Below are 12,409 nucleotides of genomic sequence, written 5' to 3' on the forward strand. Positions count from 1 at the left end.
CATCATATAATTTGGGAACCGTACTAAAAGTCATTATTATAGTTTTATCCCAAGTAGATAACTAAGACATGGTCCCGATAACTGTTCATAGGAATGTGGTCGTCGTTGATATGCGGCGTTAGTGAGAACGTTGGGTAGGATACCAGCGTGGATACCCACAGGATTGTGGCTTGCATAAGTGAGAGCGTCAGGGGGGACACTGGCGTGTAGATCTACCGGATTGTGGATCGTTTGGAAAAGGGAGCATTGGGTTCTGCAGGCCCATGTGTAGACGCACCGGATTGTGTGTCATATCTGCCCTAGGGTAGACCGGTCTGGGTCGGGGTGACCGCGAGACCAACTGATGTGAATAAGATATTGTAGAAAATCTATGCATGTGCATTGCTATTCCCCATCCTTAGGCGCAACCTATATATATATATATATATATATATTCGTATATCTATCCATTGTGAATATGTTCTAAGGAGGGAAGGTGAGTACGTTTTGGCTGGGTCATAGGGGCCCCTGGGGGCTGATCCCATCTAAGCGGAAAATCCGGCCATTACACTGCCTGACAAATGTCCTGCAAGGGAACGGCACGTCCCAAGGCAGTAGTGGCTGCGGTTGCCCTGGTTGAATGGGCACGCAGCCCCACAGGAGACTCCTTCTTGGTCAGGGAGTAACATGCTTTGATGCAGAGAACCACCCACCAGGAGATGGTTCGTTTGTGCACAGCCCGACCTTTTTTGGCGCACACGTAGCCAACAAAAAGCTGATCATCCACCCAGAACTGCTGTGTACGCTGCAGATAGAATGCTTCAGAAAAGGGGGTGGTGATGAACAGAGTGTCTGAATTGAGCAGACAACTCTTACCCAGTCCAAAGATCAGGGCTTGATCCATCACCGTTATTTATCTCACTGCCCCATCCCAGCTCAGAACCTGTCTATATGCAAATCAGTCTGTCCCTGGCCCAGTGCATCATGGGAACAGGGCAGACTAAACTACCAAGCCAATTCTTCACCAGAAAGGAGACAAGCTACCGGGGACCGGTTTCTGGCATTTCAGCCGTCTTCGGCCCGGCTTGCTTGAATCCTGATGGAGCAGTGAGAAAGGGACTCATGTCTGAGTATACCCTGCCACACCTATAGTGGCCAAAAACGATTCAGAAAAGGGGGTGGTGATGAACAGAGTGTCTGAATTGAGCAGACAACTCTTACCCAGTCCAAAGATCAGGGCTTGATCCATCACCGTTATTTATCTCACTGCCCCATCCCAGCTCAGAACCTGGCTATATGCAAATCAGTCTGTCCCTGGCCCAGTGCATCATGGGAACAGGGCAGACTAAACTACCAAGCCAATTCTTCACCAGAAAGGAGACAAGCTACCGGGGACCGGTTTCTGGCATTTCAGCCGTCTTCGGCCCGGCTTGCTTGAATCCTGATGGAGCAGTGAGAAAGGGACTCATGTCTGAGTATACCCTGCCACACCTATAGTGGCCAAAAACGATTCAGAAAAGGGGGTGGTGATGAACAGAGTGTCTGAATTGAGCAGACAACTCTTACCCAGTCCAAAGAGCGTGGAAGGGTATACTCAGATGTGAGTCCCTAGCTCAGTGCACCATCAGGATTCAAGCAAGCCGGGCCGAAGACGGCTGAAATGCCAGAAACCGGTCCCCGGTAGCTTATTTCCTTCCCAGTATAAGAATTGGCTTGGTAGTTTGGTCTGCCCTGTTCCCATGATGCACTGGGCGTAGGGTCAGACTAATTTGCATATAGCCAAGTTCTGAGCTGGGATGGTGCAGTGAGCTGAAAAACGGTGATGGATCAAGCCCTGATCTTTTGACTGGGTAAGAGTGGTCTGCTTAATTCAGACACTCTGTTCATCACCACCCCCTTTTCTGAATCATTTTTGTCCACCATAAGCGTGGAAGGGTATACTCAGATGTGAGTCCCTAGCTCAGTGCACCATCAGGATTCAAGCAAGCCGGGCCGAAGACGGCTGAAATGCCAGAAACCGGTCCCCGGTAGCTTGTTTCCTTCCCAGTATAAGAATTGGCTTGGTAGTTTGGTCTGCCCTGTTCCCATGATGCACTGGGCGTAGGGTCAGACTAATTTGCATATAGCCAAGTTCTGAGCTGGGATGGTGCAGTGAGCTGAAAAACGGTGATGGATCAAGCCCTGATCTTTTGACTGGGTAAGAGTGGTCTGCTTAATTCAGACACTCTGTTCATCACCACCCCCTTTTCTGAATCATTTTTGTCCACCATAAGCGTGGAAGGGTATACTCAGATGTGAGTCCCTAGCTCAGTGCACCATCAGGATTCAAGCAAGCCGGGCCGAAGACGGCTGAAATGCCAGAAACCGGTCCCCGGTAGCTTGTTTCCTTCCCAGTATAAGAATTGGCTTGGTAGTTTGGTCTGCCCTGTTCCCATGATGCACTGGGCGTAGGGTCAGACTAATTTGCATATAGCCAAGTTCTGAGCTGGGATGGTGCAGTGAGCTGAAAAACGGTGATGGATTAAGCCCTGATCTTTTGACTGGGTAAGAGTGGTCTGCTTAATTCAGACACTCTGTTCATCACCACCCCCTTTTCTGAATCATTTTTGTCCACCATAAGCGTGGAAGGGTATACTCAGATGTGAGTCCCTAGCTCAGTGCACCATCAGGATTCAAGCAAGCCGGGCCGAAGACGGCTGAAATGCCAGAAACCGGTCCCCGGTAGCTTGTTTCCTTCCCAGTATAAGAATTGGCTTGGTAGTTTGGTCTGCCCTGTTCCCATGATGCACTGGGCGTAGGGTCAGACTAATTTGCATATAGCCAAGTTCTGAGCTGGGATGGTGCAGTGAGCTGAAAAACGGTGATGGATCAAGCCCTGATCTTTTGACTGGGTAAGAGTGGTCTGCTTAATTCAGACACTCTGTTCATCACCACCCCCTTTTCTGAATCGCAGATAGAATGCTAGCGAAAGTTTTAGGTCCAGACGGTGGAGCCTCTCCTCTTCCCTTGAAGGATGCAGAGGCGGAAAGAAGGTGGGCAAATTTATGGTCTGCCCGATGTGGAAGGGCATGACAACCTTTGGCAGAAAAGAAGGACGTGTCCTTAAAACCACCTTGTCCGAATGAACAGACAGGAAAGGAGGTTTGGAAGAAAGGGCCTGGAGCTCACTCACTGTTCTGGCAGAGGTGATAGCAACCAGGAAAGCAGTCTTTACAGTACGAAGACGAAAAGGACAGTTATGAAGAGGCTCAAAGGGAGCGCACATCAGAAAAGTCAAGATAAGATTTAAGTCCCATTGAGGCATTATGAAAGGCACAGGAGGAAACATGTGTGTATTGCCTTTGAGAAAGCGGGTAACCACCAGGGACTTAAAAAGAGAAGGCTGATCAGGGATCCTCAGGAAGGCAGAAATGGCAGAAAGATAGCCTTTGATAGTGCCCAGAGCAGAGCCCTGTTAGGCCAAAGAGAGAAGGAACAGAAGAACCTCAGAAAGAGGGGCAGAAAGGGGATCCACAGCCTTTGCTGTACACCACGCCACAAATTTGTTCCATCGGCAGGCGTATACCGTTTTAGTGAAGGGACGCCTGGCTGCCAGAATGACATTACAGACTTGGGAAGGAAGGTCGAAAGCCGTCAACTGTCGCCGCTCAATCTCCCCGCATGGAGGTGGAGGCTGGACAGGTTCGGGTGGAGGACCGTCCCCTGCTGCTGCGACAGAAGATCCTCCCGAAGAGGCAGACGGACCGGGGGATCGATGCTCATACTGTGTAGCTCGGGATACCATACTCTTCGATCCCAGTCCGGAGCCACAAGAATAACTTGGGCCCGGCCGCGCCTGAACTTCTTCAGCACTCTGAGCAGAAGTGGTATAGGCAGAAAAGGGTACAACAGACCACAGCTCCACTCGAGACAAAAAGCGTCGCCGAGCGAGTGCCGCCTTGGAAATTCCAATGTGCAGAACTGATGACATTGCGCGTTCTCTTCGGTGGCGAATAGATCTAACCAAGGCTCTCCCCATCGCAGAAAGAGACCTTTTGCCACGTCCGAGTTCAGACGCCACTCGTGATCCACCATGCACCGGCGGCTGAGTTCGTCCGCCATGGCATTCAGAGAACCTCCCAGGTGTTGAACCACCAAGGTAATGCCTTGACGTTCCAGCCAGGTACAGAGGCGCAGAGCCTCCTGACATAGGGTCCACGACCCCACCCCGCCCTGTTTGTTGCAGTCTCAAATGGCGGTGGTGTTGTCCATGAACACCTGCACTACACTTCACCGGATAGAGGGAAGGAAATCCTTCAGTTCAAGCCGGATCGCCCGCAGCTCCAGAAGGTTGACATGGAGCCGGGACTCCGCCGGAGACCAGAGGCCTCTGATCTCCGCCTCTCCCATGTGGCCTCCCTATCCCAGGAGGGACACATCGGTCACCACTGTGTGCTCCGGTTGGGGAAGGGAAAGTGGTCTGCCACTGACCCAATCGCGATTTGTAAGCCACCACTGCAACTGTCATGCAGCGCTCTCCGAGATCTGGACGTGATCGGACAGGTTGCCCTGATGCTGTGCCCACTGGAACTTCAGGTCCCACTGCAGAGCCCGCATATGCCATCTGGCATGCATCACCTGCAGGATGCAGGAGGTCATCAGGCCCAGAAGCCGAGGGTCATCCTGACTGAAACCCGGGATAGAGGCAGAAAGAGCAGAACCATAGCCTGATTATCCCGGACTCGCTGCTCGGGCGGATAAACTGAAACAGCATTGATTCCAGAACCGCTCCGATGAAAGGGAGCTTCTGAGAGGGACTCAGGTGCGACTTCGGCACATTGATGGAGAACCCCAGCAGGTCGGCCCTAGTCTGGAGGTGGGAGATGACTACCTGGGGCGAGCCCGCCTTCAACAGCCAGATGTCGAGGTAGGGGAAGACTGACACCCCTGACCTGCGCAGATGAGCTGCAACCACCGCCATCACTTTCGTGAACACCCGAGGGGTGCTGGTAAGGCCGAAAGGGAGCACGCAAACTGAAAATGCTCCTGGCCTACCATGAACCGCAGGTAACACCGGTGGACCGGCAGGACGGGTATATGAAAATAGGCGTCCTACAAGTCCAACGCTACCATCCAGTCTCCAGGGTCAAGGGCAGTCAGGACCTGAGTCAGAGTCAGCATCTTAAACTTCTCCTTCCGGAGGAAGCAATTGACTTCCTGGAGGTCCAAGATGGGGCGCAGGCCACCCTTGTCCTTCTTGGGGACCGAAAGTAGTGGGAATAACAATCACTCCCCTACTTCTTGATCGGGAACCTACTCGATGGCCCCCTTGGCGAAGAGGGCCTTGAATTCCTGACGGAGAAGAGCCAAATGATCCCCCGACATGCAGTGGTACCGAGGTGGCATGGCTGGAGGGGAGGACAGAAAGGGGAGTGAGTAATCTTGGCCAACTATCTGCAGCACCCACTTGTCACTTGGGAAAGGACGGCCTGGACCTCTTCACAACACTGAGGCAGGACCTCTGCTACCGAATCCCACACGGCGTGGGAGTAACAGCCCAATAAGCAGGCGGTATTAACCAACCGCAACTCCAACCTGGCCGAGGAGAACAACCTCCTGCCATATTGGTCTAGCTTTTTAAAGTCCTTATCTGGCGGAGCCGTGTGAAAGGCACTCTGCAACGTCGAGGCCTGAATGACAAGCCTCTCAGGCGTGAGGGTAGTGGTCAAGAAGGCAGGGTCACCAGGTGCCGGGCGATGACGCCTAGCGACGTTCTTATCCACCGGTGCCCCCGAGGCCGGCTGCAACCAAGTGCCCAAGAGGACTTCGGTCACGGCCTAATTGAAAGGGAGCAGCGGTTCCGACGACGTAGACGCCATCTGGAGCACCTCCGTAAGGAGGTTGGTCTTAAGGGTCACCAGAGGGGGGTCAAGATGGAGATCCTCCGCAGCTCGACGCAGCACAATAGTGTAGGAAGCGCCATCCTCCATAGTAGGCAGAGGGGAGGCAAACCCAGGGTCAGAAGACACATCAAGTTCACCCGCATCTTGAAGGTCATCCACACAATCCTGCTCGGAGTCACACTGCCTCGCAAGGGGGTCCTTGGAGCCGTCCCAATCCAATCCAAGCCGGGGAGGGGGCCAGTGGTGCCAGGAGCGACCGCTTGCAGGGGCAGAACCGAAGCCGCATCCCAATGCGGATCCCAGGTCGAAACTAAATGGTCCGAGAACCAGGGCAGGGGTGGAATAAACGGCACCCAGTAATGAGTCTGTGGCGGAGCCAGTGCCTCCGGGGCCGGCGCCAGAGGCGGTGCCGCTGGGCCAACAGTATCTGGAGACAGGACCGCGGGGACCGCAGACACACCGGCGGGAGCCCGAGGCCTAAACAGGCGGTCCATGGCAGCAAGAAACTCGTGCATCTGTTCGGGAGTAACCCACGGACCGGGGTAAAGCGGGTAGGCCGTGGGACTACCAGGCTCCGGAGGAGCCGCACGGGCGGAGACCCTGTCCCCCTCGTCAGCTTCCAGGGAGCGATGGGGGGATGTCGGAGAGCGAACACGCTTCTTCAACTTCTTCTTATGGCGTCGCTTACCGGAATCTGAAGGTGAAGACTTAAGAGTCCGGGGAGCGACGGCTCTGGTCCAGGGAACGGCCCCTAGACCCGGGGCGACGTTGAGAGGAGTGCCGAACCTCCAGCAACTCCGGCGCTGCTCCCGCAAGGACTTGGGGGCCTGGCACAGCAGTCCCGACAATCCTAGGAGTCATGGTCGGTCTCTAGGCAGCAGAGGCAGACATCATGAGGGTCCGCCACTGACATTACGATGGCACGACCCACAAGACTTAAAGCCGGGCATCCCTACGTACACCAGGAGACAAGAGAAATAGACAAAGTCTCAAATAAGTGGTCAAAAAATGAACGAGGTACGTGCTCAATCTGGATCTGCCCTTTCGGCGTGGAAAAAGAAAGAACTGTCGTCAGCGTGCATGAGTAGCCTCCGTGACGTCATCCCGGCGCTTACGACGCCAGTGACGGACGTGGAGCTGAACGACACCACCTACTGGCATGCAGGGGTGCTGTTAAGCAGAAAACTTTTCGGATCCAGGCTGACGCCTGGGGAATATTCTAAGGTAAGGAATCTATCACTAACGTGTCTCTTTCAGATAAAAAATACAGAAAGAAACACAACATGATTAAATAACTAACTCTTGAGGGAGGCAAGATTAAGTAAGAGAGGATTTACATCGCTGACATGCATTGCCTTTTAACACTGATTGTTCATTAATCAATCTATGTTTTTGGCATTAATGTTGTTATGGACATGAAGATAGGGCCAGTTTTAATGTCATACAGCAGATAACTGTCTACTGGAAGCACATTTTTCTGGTTTTGCGTTTGACTCAGATATTTGGATAAACTTCCCAAGGGAACAAGAACCATGACATGCTCGTCTTTTTGGATCAATTTTGTGAGGTAACAAATGCAGCAGCTCCACTTCTAACGGGACCAGCGACATGCAGCCAGAACCTGGGTTATTACAGCGGGGGAAGTTAGTGGGGCAAGGGATCTGAGCACAATATGCATAACAGAAGATTAGCATTCTAACACTTACCATTACCGAGAAAAAGCACCAGAACACATGTGCCTGCTTCCACTCCTATGTATGAGGAATGGGAAAGGTGGGTTCTATGCCTGTGAATGAACGATGGCTCTCTCCAATGCCAGAAACCATGATGCTGAAAGCGTTACTGGCCTATTATGCATACATCCATAGACTACAATGGCAATGGTTTATTATGAAGGGCTTTAGAACAGTAAATGTAAATGTAAATGTAAATGTAAATGTAAATGTACATGTATTTATATAGCGCAAATCGCCCACATCGCAGGCATCTATGCGCTTGCTTAGGGAACCCGTCCTGGTATTCCCCTGTGAGATACTCCGGCAGGGTATCCACAAGGTGAAAGCCAGGCATCCCGCCGCGAGGGGCCGTTGTGGAGATTAAGCAAGCTATTGCCCAGAGTCGCAGAGTGTGAACCCATGAGTCGAGTAGGCACCGGAGCGAGAATTATCGAGTCCGTGGAATTATTGAGCCCAACCCCCGTCGGGGCGGGGAATTGAACCCTGGTCCAGGGCCGATCTCAGCTTCCGGGTCTGCCGCCTCTAACCCCTGAGCCACACTTCTCCACTAGTAAGTCCTGAGTTGTGTGTCACAGTTCAGAAAGTTCTTTACTTCCTGGCTTCTGTCTCCTACTTCAGAGCGAGGCGGGGCAGGCAGGCTGGGACAGACAGCCCAGACTTAAATAAATCAATTTGTTTAGAGATACAAATGTATCTCTAAATAAATCGATCTATTTAATATTTGCACAGGAATGTGAAGGAATGTGAAGGAATATCAGGTGTCCTAATGTAGAATCTGCCCCGGTATCACCTGTTAGGCTCAATTGCAGTCCTTGGAGTGACTAAGACACATGGAGACCACTTCAGCCCAACCTGGGTAATTTTATCATATTATTGCGTTTCCGAGGTCTGATGACTTCTAAACATACACATTAACCAACATAAGAAATGACAGACATAAAGAATATTACACCAGCATAAGTGAAATTTCGTTTGGGTTCAGTGCAAAACAGCCCAGGTCTGCAGACAGCTGGAAAACTTCACTTTAAACATATTTTTGTTTTAGGTACAGAGCTTCAGGGTCCTTACACACCACCCTCATTAACTTTTCATCTTAGTTAGTTACCAACATTGCTTCTGTAAGAGGAAATTGTCTGTACACCAAAAAGGAAATATCTATGGGGCAACGCCTATGTCATTTAAAAATAAGCCCAAAATCACAAAATGAGATATAAACAATAAACTGAAACCTGGCAGGGAGTTTTATTTTTGTGGGGATCACAGTGCATCCCCTGTGGATATATCTATGCGGTCACTGGAAGGGCGCGCCCCACTGTTTGAAACCCACTGTTCTAACACTTCCAGTGCTATTAAGTGCCCACTAATTATATTAGAGCTTTTAAAAACATAGAAATAGGATATTAATATGAAGTACATACCTCTCAAGATGAACGTAATGACGAGAAAGAACATTTTTAACCAATACAATGGTCTTCATGTACGTCTCTTCACCGAGCAACTTTGAAAAATACAGCTTTGCTCTTAGGAAATACCCAATTGGCCACAGCCATTCCTAAAATTAGAAAAATAACATTTTGAAGATTGATGAAGATGTCGGCTAATCATAAAAAAATGTTTAAAGTCAAGCAAAAGAGTTTGACTCACAGGTCCTTGATGGTAATTAAATCCTTTTGAAACGTTGTAGTTGTCGTTGTCCAAGTCGTTGTCATATACTCCGCAGTAAACCATATCGCTGCAAGGAAAAATAGAACTATGAAGCTCAAATTTTAAAAATCAGAACTATATTCATCATCATAAAGTATACAATGCCATTGCAGTTTTGCTTACTTTTAATTGTAAAAAAGTGTCTATTTTTTTAACTTGAAAGCACTTCCTAGTAAGAGATTAATGCCTAATAAAACCCTGAAGAAAACCAAATTAAGTTGAAACTAAGGGTCTGATATACTAAACACTGGTCGCAAAATACGGATCACAATTTGCAACAAGAATTTTTGTGACCTGTGTGGAATTTTGCGAACCAACCTTTGCACTAATAGGTCAGTTAATAAATTTCTAAATCACAGCGGGTCACAATCTGACATTTCTCATCAATACTCATGCGGTAGGTCACAAATTGCGACTCACAATTATTAGATGACATCACAGGAATGGTGGCCTGCTGCAGTCAGTACATCACCATGCCTGTGATCACACTTCAATAAAGTAATTTTTTTTTTTAAACCAATTTTCCTTAAAGGAAATGGGTCTGCATTTAAGAAAAAAATAACTTTTTATATAAAAGATTGTTCTAACGTTGACAGAGGTCACTCGAGCCACTGCTCACTCCAAAACAAACAACTAATTTTTACAACTAAAAAGGGGAAAAGGTCCTCTTTGTTGGTTGCAAAGCATAGATACATTGTATTACAAATCAGTATTTGGAAGGGACGCCCTTAACATACCCCTTCCAAATATTGGTCTGTAATGGATTTTTTAAACCCAGTTAGTGATTCAGTAACCTATTACCAAATCCCTAACTCTTTAGTTTTTTTGTGGATGTGTCTTGCGAATTGCTCTGGCACATGTACTTTTAAGTATTCAGTCAATTTAAAAAAAAATGCTACTTCAAATAAACTTAAATTATGTAAATAAAAATAAAGTTTTCTTGAGGCTTAATGCCTAAGTTGCCAACTGAGTATCAAGGAGATCACCCTCTAATTTGACGTTCTTCACTCGATTAGATTGAGGAATTCTTTTGCTGATCCCTTAATTTCACTGTGCCGTAGTCCCCCTAATTGCAATAAATGTGAGCACATACTAAGTTTGAGATCAATGGGCATATGTTAATGCTTTGTGATGGAGTGCTCTTTAAAGTGGAGACTCTTCAACTCCACCCTAAATTGGAGGAGCATTGGGGTATTCTGATAGATACAGGGAGGTTGTTCCAGATCTTGGGGGCATAGATAGAGAAGGCATGCTGGTATGTTTATTCTTTGATTGCACTTCTTGGTCTGTAGTCTGATGCTGTCCTGGGTGTGCCAAGAACCACCAGAGACGAGGAGCCTGTCTGCAAGATAAGAGGAGGTGTTAGTTGTGATGTCTGGAAATGATGCAGCTGGTTTTGAAAACGCTGTGGGTGACAAAAGGAGCCAATTGAGTTTCATTAGGATGGGAGTGATGAGGTCATATTTACTCAGGCCCTCAATGAGATTTGCTGTACCATGTAGGATATCATTAAGGGGTGCCAATGTGGAGCCTGAGGGCCTGGAGTATGGTTTAACCACTATCCAGATACAAGACTACAAAGGCTTGAACAGCTTTTCTGAAATTGCATTCTGGAAGAAAGGGTTACACTTTCTTGAGAGGGGAGAGCTGGTGTCAAGGCACCTTTTTATTTTTATTTTTTAGCAATGTGTTCCTTGAGGGTGAGATTGGTGTTCAAAGTGAATCCAAATGACTTGGCAGTCAATAAAAGTTGGGATTCAAAGCTATCAATGTTCATGTCTGAAGCAGAGGAGACTTAAGTAGAGCTGTGTGTCATCAACATATGGTGAATCTTGATACTCATATCTGTGTGTAGAGCACCAAGAGGCTCCATGTAGAGGTTGAGGATGATAGGATACAGTATGGAACCTTCAGTGACTCTGCAGGTGATAGGGATCTTGAGGTGCCCATTTGAACAAAGGTAGGAAGAGCATCGTAAAGGACATTGCTGGTGAATCCCATTTGAGAATATAAGGTGCACATGAGGGTGGATGACAAGCTGTTTTGAACGCAGCTGACAAGTGCAACAATATCAGGAGGCAGGGTGTAGTAAGTTCCTCAGACTTAATTGTTTAAAATGTAGTTTATTTGCTCTCAAGAGATGTACAGCAGCAGCGGACAGTGCAACAGTCTAATCAGGAATCACTGTCAAAGCCTGCACCACCACATTCTACAAAGGAATCCAGAACACTATAACTTATTCATTCTAACTACAGGTGCCTAGGTGGTCAGAACTAAACACAGAATATTATATTATCTCCTCTTTCCCAAACTAAATAAACAAGTTGAAAAATAAGAAGAATGTAAAGATGAAGAAAAGAGAAAAAAGAAAAAGAAAACAATGTAAAGAAAGATAACAAAAAAAAACAATTAAAACAGATCAAGACTAAAATTGATATACAAAGAAAATTCATCTAAGCCTAAAAGGAACTTTACACATTATCATGCTTCTACGAAGAATAGGTACATTGTCATTGTCATTCTTCTTGTGACTCTTCTTCATTAATTCATTATATACAATATGAGTTTGTAAAAGAAGCATTGTAATCAAAATTCTCAATTTTTTCCTTAACAACTCTAGAAATATTCCACCAATTTTTATTGTTAACTCTAACAGCATTTCCACAAACTTTATCAACAATAAAAGGTTCTGAGAACTTTCTCCGCCCCTTGGTTATGTGAATAGGACTTTTAATTCGTACAACATCTCCAACACAAATACTGTGCGAAAGAACCTTTTTCCTTCCATCAAAATATTCTTTTTGCTTTTCTTGAGCTCTGCTAACATTTCCTCTAGAAAAACTATCTATATCATCCATTACATTCATTTTTACCCACTTTGACATCCAACCAGGGCATATTTTGGTGGATAGTTTTCTCCCTTTTAAAAGTTCAAAAGGAGAAACTTCAGTTGACGAATGTGTAGTAGTATGATAGAACCAAAGCATAGAACGCACAGCATTCTCCACAATACACTTACTAGCTATAGCCTATTGCACACAATTCTTAAGAACTCTATGTATCCTCTCTGTACGAGGCCATTTGCTTGAGGAAGATAAAATGAACTCT

At 47.4% G+C, this 12,409-nt stretch overlaps 1 protein-coding gene across 4 annotated transcripts in view; it reads right to left on the bottom strand.

The window, feature by feature from the left end:
- The window catches only part of AGL (amylo-alpha-1,6-glucosidase and 4-alpha-glucanotransferase), a 354,506-nt gene that overhangs the window by 39,647 nt on the left and 302,450 nt on the right, over positions 1-12,409 (bottom strand). For all 4 annotated transcript variants that reach the window (XM_086954603.1, XM_086954587.1, XM_086954609.1 and 1 more), the window contains exons 32-33: positions 9,242-9,329; positions 9,016-9,149 (exon numbers count right to left, since the gene is read on the bottom strand). In XM_086954603.1, coding sequence (XP_086810729.1) covers positions 9,016-9,149; positions 9,242-9,329 — 222 coding nt within the window. The remainder of the gene's footprint in view (positions 1-9,015; positions 9,150-9,241; positions 9,330-12,409) is intronic.

The sequence above is a fragment of the Lissotriton vulgaris genome, chromosome 1_1, assembly GCF_964263255.1.
Source record: "Lissotriton vulgaris chromosome 1_1, aLisVul1.2, whole genome shotgun sequence".
Lineage (NCBI taxonomy): Eukaryota > Metazoa > Chordata > Amphibia > Caudata > Salamandridae > Lissotriton > Lissotriton vulgaris.